This window comes from Sinocyclocheilus anshuiensis, unplaced genomic scaffold (genome assembly GCF_001515605.1).
Source record: "Sinocyclocheilus anshuiensis isolate Anshui unplaced genomic scaffold, SAMN03320099.WGS_v1.1 scaffold1373, whole genome shotgun sequence".
In the NCBI taxonomy this organism is placed as follows: Eukaryota; Metazoa; Chordata; class Actinopteri; order Cypriniformes; family Cyprinidae; genus Sinocyclocheilus; species Sinocyclocheilus anshuiensis.
The window spans coordinates 451,610-465,705 of NW_015548285.1; the positions used below are offsets into that span (position 1 = coordinate 451,610).

A 14,096-nucleotide genomic window follows, 5' to 3' on the forward strand; every position below is an offset into this window, starting at 1 on the left:
TATTTTGGATGCGATTAATCGTGATTAATCGTTTGACAGCACTATGTTATAGTCATCTCTGCATATTAAGTACAGAACCAGTATTTTACATCAGAAATGTTTGTTTAAAGAAAAACGCAATCCGTCTCAACTAATTGCGCTAGGGGGCAGGGCTATGTTTAATCCGGCCAATGAAAGATGAGGAGCATTCGAAACCTTCTGTCATTATTTTTGTATTTTCGTTTGCTGATGATGATAGTACCACACAAATTACACACTTCAACTTCAAAATAACAGCCAAATGAAAAAACGTATACACTTTCCCCACATTTTTTTTAAAAGATCTGTGCGATCTACACGACCATCACTTTACTGTACATTTCAATAATCACCTCAACTCTGCCATGTGATTCACCGACAGCTATGAGCTGCAACAAAAGCATATTGCATTTCAAAATGGGCACGTTTATAATCACAGAAGTTTTACATACATCGTTGGTACTTTATGACCGTAAGTGTTGACTAAAGAGAGAGTGCTGGTACATCCATCATTTACGCACATGTGCGTCTTTATCATATACAGAGAATTTACACTCACGGCAGAGAATAATACTGTACTGGAAATAAACAACACTTTTAGCAGAGACTCTTGCCACTTTGCACACTGATGCACGTTATTTTCGCGATCAAACATGTAAAATGTGAGTGATGATAACTAATTAATTATGATTGTCAGTCAGTGGTGATGCAGTAAATTTGGTTGGATTCATAGATTGACATCAGATATTGTACTTGTAAAGGGTTGGGGGTTACCTGTCTCTCAAGTATTAAAAGCGTTCACTCAAAAATTAATCAGAACCTGTCATCATTTACTCACCTTCATGCCATTTCAAAACTGGCATACTTTACTTGTTACCATGCAACATATAGTGATCACCGGCTGTCAAGCTCTAAATATGAACAACAACAACAAAAAGCATAATAAAAGTCATTCATATGATATTTTATGGTACTAAAATTATGCTTTTTGTCACTTTTTGGAGCTTAAGATTCTTTACTTTATCATTCTAAGAGTACAAACATTTAAAAAAATCAGGTTTGGTATGACATGAAGGTTGGTACATTATGACAGAATCAACATTTTTGGTTAAAATATCTTTTAACACTTTCACATCTCACTCAAATGTCTAATTTCTCTCACAGTTGAAAATGTCAGCCCTAAAAGCATTTATAATGCACCTGATAGTAATGTAATGGCATTGATTTGCGCATCTCAAAGCTCTAGAAATACTGTATGCACTCTAATACTGTGTATAAATTAATATATTCCTACTATGTAGAAATTAAAGATTGTAAAAGCAAACCTGAACACTGAATCTGTTAATCTACACTACTAAATGACTAATAATTAAATCAATACTGCATGGCACTGGTTGTTTAGAGTCGATCCATCAAAGCTATTTTTGTGACCATCAGGCACTTCAGAATAAATCAGAGGGAATTGTGGAATAGCCTCCTCGCTCCAGTAATTGTTTACGGAACTGTTTTTTGACAATCCTTGATTTGCTGATATTGGCTCTGTGTAGTTACAAACCATTCGCATTACAATAAGATACCACTGGCTAAAAGCTAAATCACAAAACCATAACAACATTTACATATAATCTAAATTCATGAGTCATTCATAAGTCTTTATATTGTTGACATACTCTGTACTTACGGCTGATTGTAAAAAAAATATGTTTTACAATCTCTCTGTGGAGAACATTTAATCAAATACACAGCATTTAAACGAGCAACACAAAGTCTGTACATTTTCCTTTATAGTGTACTTCTGAAAAACACAGTAGCTTGCAGATAAAACAATACTGAAATATTCATGTTTTGGCACTTAACTTTAACACTGAAATGTAACCCGTCTCTCTCTCTGATATCTAGGGAGCCCCGCACATGACATGCAAGAAAAAATAAATAAATCGTGTGCACGATTTACTAATTCGTTCCCTCGATGTACTAAAACGTGCACACGATTACTATTTCATTCCCTCGATTTGCTAAATCGTGCGCACAATTTACTAATTCGTTCTCTCGATTTATAAATCATGTGCACGATTTAGCAAATCGAGGGAACGAATTAGTAAATCGAGCGCACAATTTAAAAATCGAGGGAACGAAATAGTAAATCGTGCACACAATTTAGCCTACTATTTTTTTCCTGCATGCCATGTGCGGGGCTCCGTAGATATCTGATTTACACTTAAACTAGAAAGCAATGTGCTGTTGGATGGATTGATGTTTCTCTGACTACATTCTAACCACAAACCGTTCACATTCTCTATGGCTCAAAATGCGATATGAAAATTCACTCTAATTTCCGCCGCGATCTCATTTTGGCATTGCGGTGTGAATCATACAGCCCCTGTTCTGCATTATTATTGATTAAAATTACATTCTTTTATGCTTGTATTGTTATTTACTTATTAGATTAATTAGAAAGCCTTCAAAAAGTTGCGTTATGGTCAAAAAGCTTCCTAACCTGAATTGCAACTTTTAAGCTTGAAACAGTTTTGGCACTATAAATATTTCCCTGGACGAATCGCTTCTAACCGATAATGGGTGACACATTCTGGATCTTGTTTGGAATCTTTAAATACTATCCAGAGATTTCATTAATTATTACTAGTTCTTCTCTAATTGTGATTGGTCGGCCCTACTGCAGGTGAAGAGGGTGAGTTGGAGGGCGGGGCTTATGAGCGGACGGGCCAATCAGGCGCTCAGGTGGGCAGGTTGAGGTTGACCGTTTCGGCCAGAGGGCTGGACATGCGTATCTGTGAGCTGCTCTTGCTGAGGATGGACAGCTGCGTCCCCCCGTTCACCCCACTGCTCGCTAGCGAAGGATGACGCTGCTGCTTCAGGTCCACAGCAAAGTACCTGTTCACCGTCCAACTCCTCCATTTCCTCTTTATCTCCGACTGCACCTTTAGGGAGAAACTTGAAAAGGTCATTTTTTAATGTACTCAGCTGTAAAGGTGCACGCGTTCTCCACAAGTCCACGCTCTACACCATGTCCAAGCCAGAAGTGACACGTTTGTGGACACAGAAAGCAAAATACTGCACAATATAATAGCCAATCAGAACTATATTTGATGTTTTATGTTTGGACCAATGAGATTTCATTGTGGGCGGGGCTACCTCATTTTTGTGTGAATTTTTGCTGTAACATGGAAGAAACTGATTGCTTATCACTTAATCACATCACACCTGGTCAGGACATGGTAGTGTTTTGGCAGTAACTAAAAATGTAGCAAAAATTTAGATTTTATTTATGTAGCACATTGGATAAATTATTGTGGAAACGTAATGTTTTCTGAGCAAACCCAAACATATATGAAATTAATATCACAGCTGATTGCATGCTTTTGAGAATATCAAAACAAAAGCTCTTACCTCTCCATTCAGAAAGCAGTACAACACGGCAACCACAAACCCCTGTGGAGAGTTAAAGTGAGTATGTGGTGAAGTGGATATCATTTTAAAGTACTTTACAGTTCAAAAGTTTAGTAGAAATCAATACTGTTATTCAGCAAGGATGCATTCATTAAAAGACAGCAAAGACATTTATAATGATACAATTGATTTCTTTATATTCCTCAAAGAATCCTAAAAATGTATAATGGTTTCCACAAAAATAATTAGCACAACTGTTTTCAACATTGATAATAATAATACATTTTCATAAACAGCAAATTCTGAAGGATCATGTGACACTGAAGACTGGAGTAAAGGCTGCTGAAAATTCAGCTTTGCATCACAGGAATAAGTTGAATTTTAAAATATATTTAAATATGAACCAGCTATTTTAAACTGCAATAGTATTTCGCAATATTCCTGTTTTTACTGTATTTTTTATCAAATAAATGCAGCCTTGGTGAGCAGATCTATTCATTTAATCAAGCTCCAAAACCTAGTGAACTGCAAAACCATATCCCAATACTGTCAACATGAAGCAATTTTTTGTATGAATATTTTATAGACGTTTTACCTGTATTTTGAAATACTTATTGCATAGTGTTTTATGTTTGAAAGTAAATTTGACAGAAAATGTACTGGTAATTTTTATTTTTCTTACAGTGTGCCTTGCTGTCTACATTGGCTACCATCTAAGGCAGCATAGTACTAAAAATATAACACTGTAAGTAAAAATTGAATGAATTGAAACACTCTACATAGGCAGCAATTCACAAAAGTAGAGTGAAAACTAGAGTTGACTGCAAGTTGCAACAGAGCCTAACATAAGTATGCTGTTAAGCTAATGGCTTCAAAAAAATATGTCATACTCATACTGATACTAATACTGGTTGTATATTTTAATACAAAACTGGACACTGGATCTTAAGTACTGAATAAATATGCTTTCTTTTGGTTCTATCTGCCATTTTGAAATCAACTTTTCACTAGGATTTTTGCAATGCATTCTGAAGTTGTCTAATCCACAAAAGCTTATATTCTGGCAGCATTTAATATTGATGCCCTATGTTTGGAACAGCCCTTGTGTTGGGATCGCACCTACTGTATGATGCCATTTCTGGCAGCTCACTGGTTTGGAAAAGAGAAATAGTGTCCACGGAGGTGTTTCTAAAATACAGCGCTAAAGTTGCTACTATAAAAGCTGACGCTCAGTACCTGGAAGGAGCCCAGGCCCAGCTCAAAGACCAGTCGCTCCCGCTTGCTGAAATCCTCCGGGGAGAAGGCAAAAACAGTGTAGTGGATTCCGAACAGAGGGATGAGGAGCAGGGTGGAGCGCGCCAGACGCCTGTCAACACACAGCACACACAGCGGTGCTTCAGACAGCTGATTAAATCTCTCAATATGTCAACACACAGTTACTGTAATGCACTGGAGATCAGAGCCCTCCACAACAATCCTGCTCCACAGGAAAGAAGGCCTCTTTGATTTATCTATTATTTCTTCTAGACAGCAGAAGCGCGAATAGAGACCTCAGATGCTTCTCCTGAGCAAAAGATCCCAATAATCTCACGTGTCTCTTCTCTAGACTTTCAGAAGAGATTACAACAATGTCTGGCTGTGCATTACCGAAATAACAAAGTCTGCAATTAAAGTCTAACCTAAGATATGAAATAATAGTCAGAAATATATATTTTTAAATGGAACAGTTTATTAAAACTGTAGACATAATACAAACAAAAAAAAAAATAGTGGGTCAATAACCAAAACTGCTTGGATGATTACCAGCTGTGCTATAGTTCACCCTGTTTTGATTCCAAAATCTGGCTCCAAAAAAATTCCAAAATCTGGTTCCAAAAAAAAATTCCCAAATTTATTTAGTGGATGAATAACACACTTAAAAATCAGTTTCCTTTTTTTTTTTCAAGTTTTTGTAAAATATTCGAGTAAATATTATGTTCAATAAAAGTTTTTGTGAAATAAAAAAATATTAAATTAAATGACATCATCCTTTGAAAACCTATATCGATCAACTAATACTGCCAAGCCCTGATTTGGTCTCAGGAGGGCCCTTGGCCAAGACCAAGACTAACTGCCCAGCCACCTAAACCAGATTGGACCAGCCTGAACCACCAGTTCCAAAACAAAGAGGCAACTGTAAACTGGATTTTCCAGCAGTTAAAACTTATTAAAAGTCTTGTAGCTCAAACAGTAGAGTTTGGTGCTAACAACATCAGTGACATGGATTCAGTTCCCAGAGAATGCAACTGATAGAAATAGATTTAAATATGAGTGCAAAGTACTGTAAATCACTTTGGATGAAAGTGTCTAAAAAGTGTGTGCACGTAATAAAACTACAAAACACAGACAAGACCACAAAAACTATGTGCAGTGAATATTCACAGCCTTTTTTTCCTCAATGTACATTTGTTGGCCAACACAGGCGCAGATGCACACACACATTCACACAAACACACACACTTACAGCGTGATGGTAGAAAGCCCTGACATCCTGCACGAATGCTGGGCGGCCTGTGTGGGCTCACTGAAGCATTTCTGTGCACAGCTGCTAAACACGACAAAGACAACAAACACTCTTTAGGACAGAACACACACACACATACACACACACACACACACACACACACACACACACACACACACACTCACTCAAGAAACTGACCACAAACAACAGACCCCAACACCGAGACAACTCAAGGACCACTAATAGCTCAAGCACATTCTTTGCATGATACTCTTTTCCATGCAATTGCATTAAATAAGGACTGAAGCCTTCAAGCTTCAAAAAGGATGCAAAAGGTGGTCCATACGTCTTGTGCTCTAGATCAGTGGTTCTCAACCTTTTTTGAGTACTGGACCCCCATAATATCTCAAACCAACCTCATGGACCCCCGCCCCCCATTGATATTGACATGTTTTTGTGCTGTCCATTTTTCTTAGCTCTTCTGGTGTCAGGTCCACTGATAGATGGCCTATCAAGCCACCTGTCCATAGGCTGGTCTTGTTAACTATTTTTTTTATTTAGCGATATATTGCCCTAAAAATAATTGCGAGAAACAATATTATTGTCATTTTATGCCACTGACTATATAGTGATGTTTCAGTATCAGCGCTGGGCTGTCAGGTATTGTTACAGCAGGTGGCTGCAATGGATTGACTTTACGAGGGAGTCATCATTAAAAAAACATTCATTCAATGGATACACTTAAAAACGCTGATTCATTCATGAATGAAACAAGGTGTTGACATTAATTTACTTTGAGTGCCAGTTTACAAGGCTCAATCAACAATCAACGCATCACATGGGTTACAGTGAAGCTGATATTTCACTTCATAGAGAACAATGCCATTGATTCAGTGTACTGAACAGCGCTGACGACAGTCGTGGGAAATCCCCTTAAATACTGAAAGGATACAACGACACAGATATCGCTTTCATCTTCTCACAACTGATGGCAAACTGATTTTTTTCATGATTATAGGAGTTGACCTGAAGAAAGACAGACCCAGGTATTCACACACCCTTAGTTCTGCTGATGCTGTCACCTCTCTCTCTCTCCCTCTCTCTCAATTCAATTTAATTCAATGTGTGCTTTATTGGCATGACAATTGTTACAATATATTGCCAAAGCATAGTGTTTACACTGAATCATAGATATCGCTTTCATCTTCTCACAACTGATGGCAAACTGATTTTTTCATGATTATGAGAGTTGACCTGAAGAAAGACAGACCCAGGTATTCACACACCCTTAGTTCTGCTGACGCTGTGACCTGTCTCTCTCTCTCTCTCTCTCTCTCAATTAAATTTAATTCAATTTGTGCTTTATTGGCATGACAATTGTTACAATGTATTGCCAAAGCATAGTGTTTACATTGAATCTAGAACAGATATATATTAAAAAAAAAAACATGCATGTATATACCCCCGGTTGAGAAACACTGCTCTAGATTATTTAGGCTATTTAGACTGCTTGTCCAGAAAAAAACCCCGATATATTTTATTTTTCACTGCCACAGAAAAAAAAACATGTTGCCTTGATCAACAAGGATTTCTGTATGCATACAAAATGAATGCTTCCACTTATCCCAGTCAACAATTTTTAGTTACCAGAACAGAAAACCTTATGGTTGAATAATAAAACAAAACCTAAAAATAACCATTAGAGAACACTCTTTCTAGATTCTATCTTGGTTGTCACAAAAATCCTCCCAGCAACATTAGTTTTTGATTACAATACTTACAGAGAATGTTCCTATATTGTTATCCTTTAGTTCTCAAAAATAATAGAGAACGTTCCATATAAGTTCTATGTAGGTTGTCACACAATGTTCTGGCAATATTAGACTTTAGATACAAAACGTACAGAGAACTTTTCTAGAATCTTATTTGGTTCCTAAAAATAACCAAACGGGAACCATATGCTAAAGTTAGGTGAACGTTCTGTGTTTGCTTGGATACTATCAAGACTTTCATTTCATTTCAGCCATCATCACGTGATACATGGTATCGACTAATCAGATACAACACAACAACAGCACTCTGTTTCCATGGTGACTGAGACTAACACACTCACAGGTAGATGCTGGACTCGTTCCCGCCAATGTCTGGAGACTGCAGCTTCTGCACCAAGATTATGATGATTCCAATGAAGAGGACAAAATTAATCTGAAAGGAAATACATGCGTTTATTATAGTATGGAATATGGCTCCATTCACATACAGTACATAAATGAATTCATATGTTTTATTCATCCACCTTTTAGCTCTAAAAACTAAAATTTTTTATTATTATTATTTTTGGCTTACCATGATTGATGCCACAACGGGTCCCTTGATTACCCACCAGAGGGCAGTATTATCATTCATGTCCCAGCAACTGCAGAAATACAATTGATTAACTGTAAGAAGCTTTATTGCTATTGGTAGGCTAGGTCACGTGATTTAGCAGCTAAGCGTTCAGAATGATAAAGTGCATGCTTTTGAAAGAAAATAGCATTCAGGAAAATTGCGTCACAAAATGCTATGTGCTTGAATCAAAATGTATTCTATTTATTTTCCTAACCGTGTAAAGCCTGACATTTGATAGTCAGAAATGTTAAACGGAACAGTTTATTGGACATAATATAAAAAGAAATCTAAGGAGTTTGCATATATTTTTTTTTGTTGAGCATCAGATTTGATACATCAGGCTTTTATGGCACATGCAGTACGATATAGTGAGAATATAGAGCTCATATTCAAGGAGGAAAAAACACCTCCGTTTTATTCAGAGGCTCAAACTGAGCAAAAATATGCAATTTGGTGCAGGTGCTGATATGTATATGGCCAAATAGTAAAAGTAAGATGAAATTCTGATAGCTACTTTCATAAAATGCATGTAAATATCAGTATATCTCCCAATAATATGTCTTAGTAATATGATATTTAAATATTTATTTGTATGATCAAAGCTCTGTAGTTTTTATTGTGGGGCAAAACATATAATGCAATACCATACAATGCTGATTGAGGAATGTATAAATAAATGCTCCTCAAAAGCCTGAAGATCATATTTGATACTCACATTTTAACACAATTTTTCTAAAAAAAAAAAAAAATGATGTATGGACAATCAAGTTAAAGATACTCTTGTTCCTCTTGAAAAATAACTAACAATATAAAATGATTTGTTACATTTATGACTACGTTTACCTAAACATTTCACAGCAAAAATACATGTGAACCACAACATGATGATGATTTTTACAATGATACTAAAAGGCCTTTTATTTCATAAAAAAACTAATTCTAAATGATCAATCAGATGACAGAATGCATGTAGTAGTTTGTGTACAAGAAGTTTTTTTTTTTAACCAAGTTTGATCTAATTTAGAGGCTTTAGAAATTTGCATATGAAATATGATATAGGTTAACAGATGCTCCTGGTCTTATTGTGCATGATTATATCACATTAGTAATGAAATGTAATTAGAAATATATGAGTTGCACCTTTTCATGTTGACCACATTCAACTCTTTACTATTTAAGTAATCCAACTCCAAAGAGATATTTTTACACAAAACTGGATTAAACCGTATGTATTTCTGAGATGATAACCAGATGGCACCCGAATTAAACATAGTGAGGTTATGTAACAAAGCAGTGTTTTCTTATTTAAAACATAAAAAAAATAGCATGTAGTCATTTCCAAACAGTGACTAGTGACACTGAAGTTCAGTGCCAGCATTTGTGTATCAAAGCAACAAATACAGTATATCAGTTTTTGTTTATGCGGCATTGCACGTACCCAGAGTCATCAAAATGAAGGCGCAGAACGGCCCATATGGTCACACAAATGGTGGGCGTTCCTGAAAGCGCGAGAGGAAGAGGAAATTTGTCAGACCTCAAAGCTGTTCTCCAATGCATTAAGACCAGCAATATGAATGAATTACATACGCCAGCACAACAAATCACATCATAAAGAGCCAGTGGCCAGTTAATACACAAACGCCACACTCCATTTCCCTCCATATCTATGACTGTGACACATAATCAATCATAAACAATCAATTTTTTCTGTGATGCATCACTTTGACATACCCCAGCCGATGATGGTGTACCAGTAGAAGTAGCGTCTCTCAGGAAAGAAGGTTTCCACCAGAAGCGTGAAGAGATAGAGACCTTCGATGAAGAGCCAGAAGTAGTTTGACATCACACAGTAATGGAAGAAGACCATCACCGCCTTACACCCCACCTGAACACAGAGAAACACATTCAGGTTTGCTTAAAATCCAATGGATCCCATTAGAAAGCCATTTTACATTCACTCTTAAAACTAAAGGTTCTTTATTGGCATCTGTGGCTCCATGAAGAACCTTTAACATCCTTGGTCTCTTTCCATTCCACAAAAGGTTCTTTGTAGTGAAATATTTTTTTTTAGATTATTAAAATGTTCTTCACACTAAGAAAATAAATCTTTTCGCTGTTCACTGAAAGGTTCTTTGGAGAATCAAAAACAGTTCTTCTTATCACAATGCTGTGAAAACCTACTTTGGAGCCTTCATTTTTACATTGACATTTACATTACATTTAGTCATTTAATAGACACTTTTATCCAAAGCGACTTACGAATGAGGACAATGGAAGCAATCAAAATCAACAAAAGAGCAATGATATACAAGTGCTATAACAAGTCTCTATGTAGCAAGTTTTTTTTTTAAATTATATAATAAATAAAAAGAAAACAAAAAGAATAGAGCAAGCTAGTGTTAGAGGCCTTTTTTTGCTTTTGTTAATTGTATAATAAATAAAAAGAAAACAAATGGATAGAATACAAAAAGATTAGAAAAGCTAGTTTTTTAAAAAGAAAACAAGCAGTAAATGAATAGAGTGCAAGTCTAAAAGGGGCAAGTTTTTTTTTCAAGAATAGAATTAGAATAGAGAGTGCTAGAGTTAGAGGGTCAAGTCAAAATGGAAGAGATGTGTTTTTAGCCGATTCTTGAAGATGGCTAAGGACTCAGCTGCTCGGACTGAGTTAGGCAGGTCATTAAGGAAAATTTAAAATGCAAAATAATATGCTTAAATATTATGATAAAGACACAAAATATATTCAGCTGTGAAAATGAACATTTATTATTAAGATAGAAAATGTTAAACATATTTGTTAAAATCAGTTTTATCATATGCTCTCGTATTTCTTTGATTATGTTTTTGTAAAGTCATAATTGTGCTATAATATAGTATATATATAATATACTATTTTGATCTGTCTGCTATTTGCAATTTACTATTTGATTCTTGGTAAATGGTATTAATACCAGTTAGGGTCAGTTTGACTTGCAAATGTCATACTATTATAATAAAATTATGTTAAAAACAATTGAAAACAAAAACATACAAAAAAGTCTTGTCCTCATTTTTTAATTCCAAGTTTATAACAAGTGACATTTCAATGATATTTTGACCACTAGACTGTAGGAAATGTCTCTGGTTTCTATTTCAGAAATCTAGCCATCTTCATTTTACATCCCTATTCTGACATATTTTATGAAACAGTTTATAATAAATGACAGGACTTCATCCATTAGGAAATTATTTAAGTGCAAAAACTGACACTGGCTATTTGATGTATGAATGCAAACAGAGAGATTTCTCTTTGTATTATAGGCCTTCTTGGGTCAAACCAGTTTAAGTTGGTCAATCTGGTTTAGCAGCTGATTTGTTGCTGGTCCATAGTGGTCTGCCAGATAGTTTAGCTAATCAACCCGGCCTAGTGACCATCTTAAACCAGCTGTAAGCAACTGGATCCATGATGCATCCTTCCATCTTACAGACTGTATATTTCCATTCATTTCCATTCACAATTTCTTGCCCGCCGTGTGTCAGAACACCCTAAAGTATTTAACCATGTTCATCAATTACCCTCTAATCCAATTCGGTGCTAAGTGATGTCATTAACATGGCCTCTGATTGGCTGGCGGAAAGAGCTCAGAGCCCTCATTCAGGTGTATAATGAGAGCGTGCACGGTTTTATAAGCTATTCATATGCTAATACAGAAATAATGGAATATTTCCAGAGCAGCTTCATTATAATTACGGCTGTTTGTCAGGCACAGACGGGAGAAACACAACGTGTTGCTGTTGAACGTGGGGCGAAGGCTTGAACAGAAATGGATGGAGTTATTATTAGTCTCTGGATTTCACATGCAAATAGCATCCAGCCAAACTCCGGCCCTAGTAACAGTTTCCATTTATCTGTGATTCACTGTGAAAGCAAAGCCTATAGAAAAACTTTAAACCACACCACCAAAACCATATAGTTTTATATGCTGATGGTACCATAAAAGGTAAAACTGTTATAAATAAATATTTAGAAATAATTAATAGTTTTTTTAAGTATTGGTATATTTAGTATTTAGTGGTATTATATATATACTGTATGTGTGTATATATATAAGTAATCTACTACATAGAACATATTAAATTAATTTAATTTAAACATAATTTTTAATACATTTGTCATATTAATTTCTTCAGGCATAAAACTAAAAAGGTTTAGTGAAGCTTCAATCCAAAACAAAATATGTGCATTGGTGCATGTGCATTACTCACAGTATGAACGAAGCAGTGGTCGCTGTCCTCCTCAGCATACAGGACCCCGTCTTTAATGAACACAGAGATGGCTCTCAGCATGAAGGACACAAACAGGTTCATGTGGATGAAGTTCCTGGTGCAGTGAAGCTTCCTGTTGACAGACGTTCAAAGGCAGGATTACGGTGTTGTTAGGAGATTGAAATTCTAATGTGTTTGGGTGGGCAGCTGAGGGTCTGTATCAATGTGCAAACACTCATCATTGCTTCTTTGAAGCCCTCGGCATCTTATCATTAATGTACATCATACACAGGTTCTTCAGATCACTCTATTTGCTTTTTAGGTACTGTAAAGCACCACTACACAGATGCTTTTCTAAAGAACTAAAGAAAACAAAGTACTCAAAAAGCTTCTTCATTTGCATCAGGCTGTAAAATCCTTTTTCATTGTAATCGGGAAACTGTATTTTAAAAAGTTGAGAGGCCAATCTCGCGTCTGGACGATAATACACACCAAAAAAGAAAAAAGAAGAAATAAAAGAAATTATATTTTGCATGAAGAAAATTAAGTCGCAGTTTTGTACTGCAGCAAATATTTCTAGTAAAATACTCCTCTTTCCTAAGATAATCAAATCACTACCAATAAAGTAGCAAAAATAACATGGTAATACCATGTTTTGACATGCATCATGTACTTCATCAGAGTTTCATCGGTACATGTTAAACTGACCGGAAGCGGCACAGAATGACCATAGCTGTGGTCAGAGACACCAGAGACGTGCTGTAGCCCACCGTATAGAGAGCTTTCACAGATGCATAGTACATGTCCTTGGGAAGAGAAGAGAAAACTACATTAGTCTTGGTTAGCAGCAGTTTAGCAGAGCTTTCTACTTTCTTTCATTTCTGTTAGTGCAATACTTTGAATGCTTTTTTTCCGACAAGGAAAAAAAAAAGAATAATAATTGTGACTTTTTATCTCACAATCACAATTTTGTAAGTTCTGATTGTTTTATCTTGCAATTCTGAGAACTGCGAGATATAAACTCACAATTGCGAGAAAAAAGTCAGAATTGGGCAAATCGAGACGAAAAGCTTGTTTCTGCAAGGAATAAAAAAAAATAAAAAAGGTAATTACGACGTTATCTCACAGTTCAAACTTTGTCTCACAAATGCAGGTTATAAACTTGCATTTCTGATTAAAAAATGCTTGTGAGTTTATATCTTGCAATTCTGGCAACTTTTCATCTCACACTTCCAACTTCTTGAAATTCTTTGGAAAAAAAAAAGCCAGAATTGCGAGATAGAAAATTTGAGTTATTAACTTGTAATTGCAAGTTTATAATTCGCAATTGTGAGATACAAACTTGCAATTCTGAGAAGAAAAGTCAGAAATTGCAATTATGTCGGAATTATGAGATAAAGATTCGCCATTGCCTTTTTATTTCAGTTTTTCTTGGAGGAAAAAAGCTTGTCACAGTTCTTGCGAAAATCAGAAAGTTAAAGGGGTCATATGATGCTGCTAAAAAGAACATTATTTTGTGTATTTGGTGTAAAGAAAT

General features: G+C 35.7%; 1 protein-coding gene across 2 annotated transcripts in view; it reads right to left on the bottom strand.

Annotated features, from left to right (window-relative positions):
• Positions 1 to 2,195: 2,195 nt before the first annotated feature.
• Positions 2,196 to 14,096, bottom strand: part of LOC107655870 (pituitary adenylate cyclase-activating polypeptide type I receptor-like) — a 31,150-nt gene continuing 19,249 nt past the window's right edge. The window contains exons 6-14 of one of the 2 annotated variants that reach the window (XM_016443478.1): positions 13,268 to 13,365; positions 12,560 to 12,692; positions 10,049 to 10,202; positions 9,756 to 9,816; positions 8,276 to 8,345; positions 8,043 to 8,134; positions 4,663 to 4,792; positions 3,427 to 3,468; positions 2,196 to 2,957 (exon numbers count right to left, since the gene is read on the bottom strand). In XM_016443478.1, coding sequence (XP_016298964.1) covers positions 2,754 to 2,957; positions 3,427 to 3,468; positions 4,663 to 4,792; positions 8,043 to 8,134; positions 8,276 to 8,345; positions 9,756 to 9,816; positions 10,049 to 10,202; positions 12,560 to 12,692; positions 13,268 to 13,365 — 984 coding nt within the window. In that variant the 3' untranslated portion in view covers positions 2,196 to 2,753. Of the gene's footprint in view, positions 2,971 to 3,426; positions 3,469 to 4,662; positions 4,793 to 8,042; positions 8,135 to 8,275; positions 8,346 to 9,755; positions 9,817 to 10,048; positions 10,203 to 12,559; positions 12,693 to 13,267; positions 13,366 to 14,096 lie in introns of both variants that reach the window. The other variant, XM_016443477.1, reaches the window with a different exon arrangement.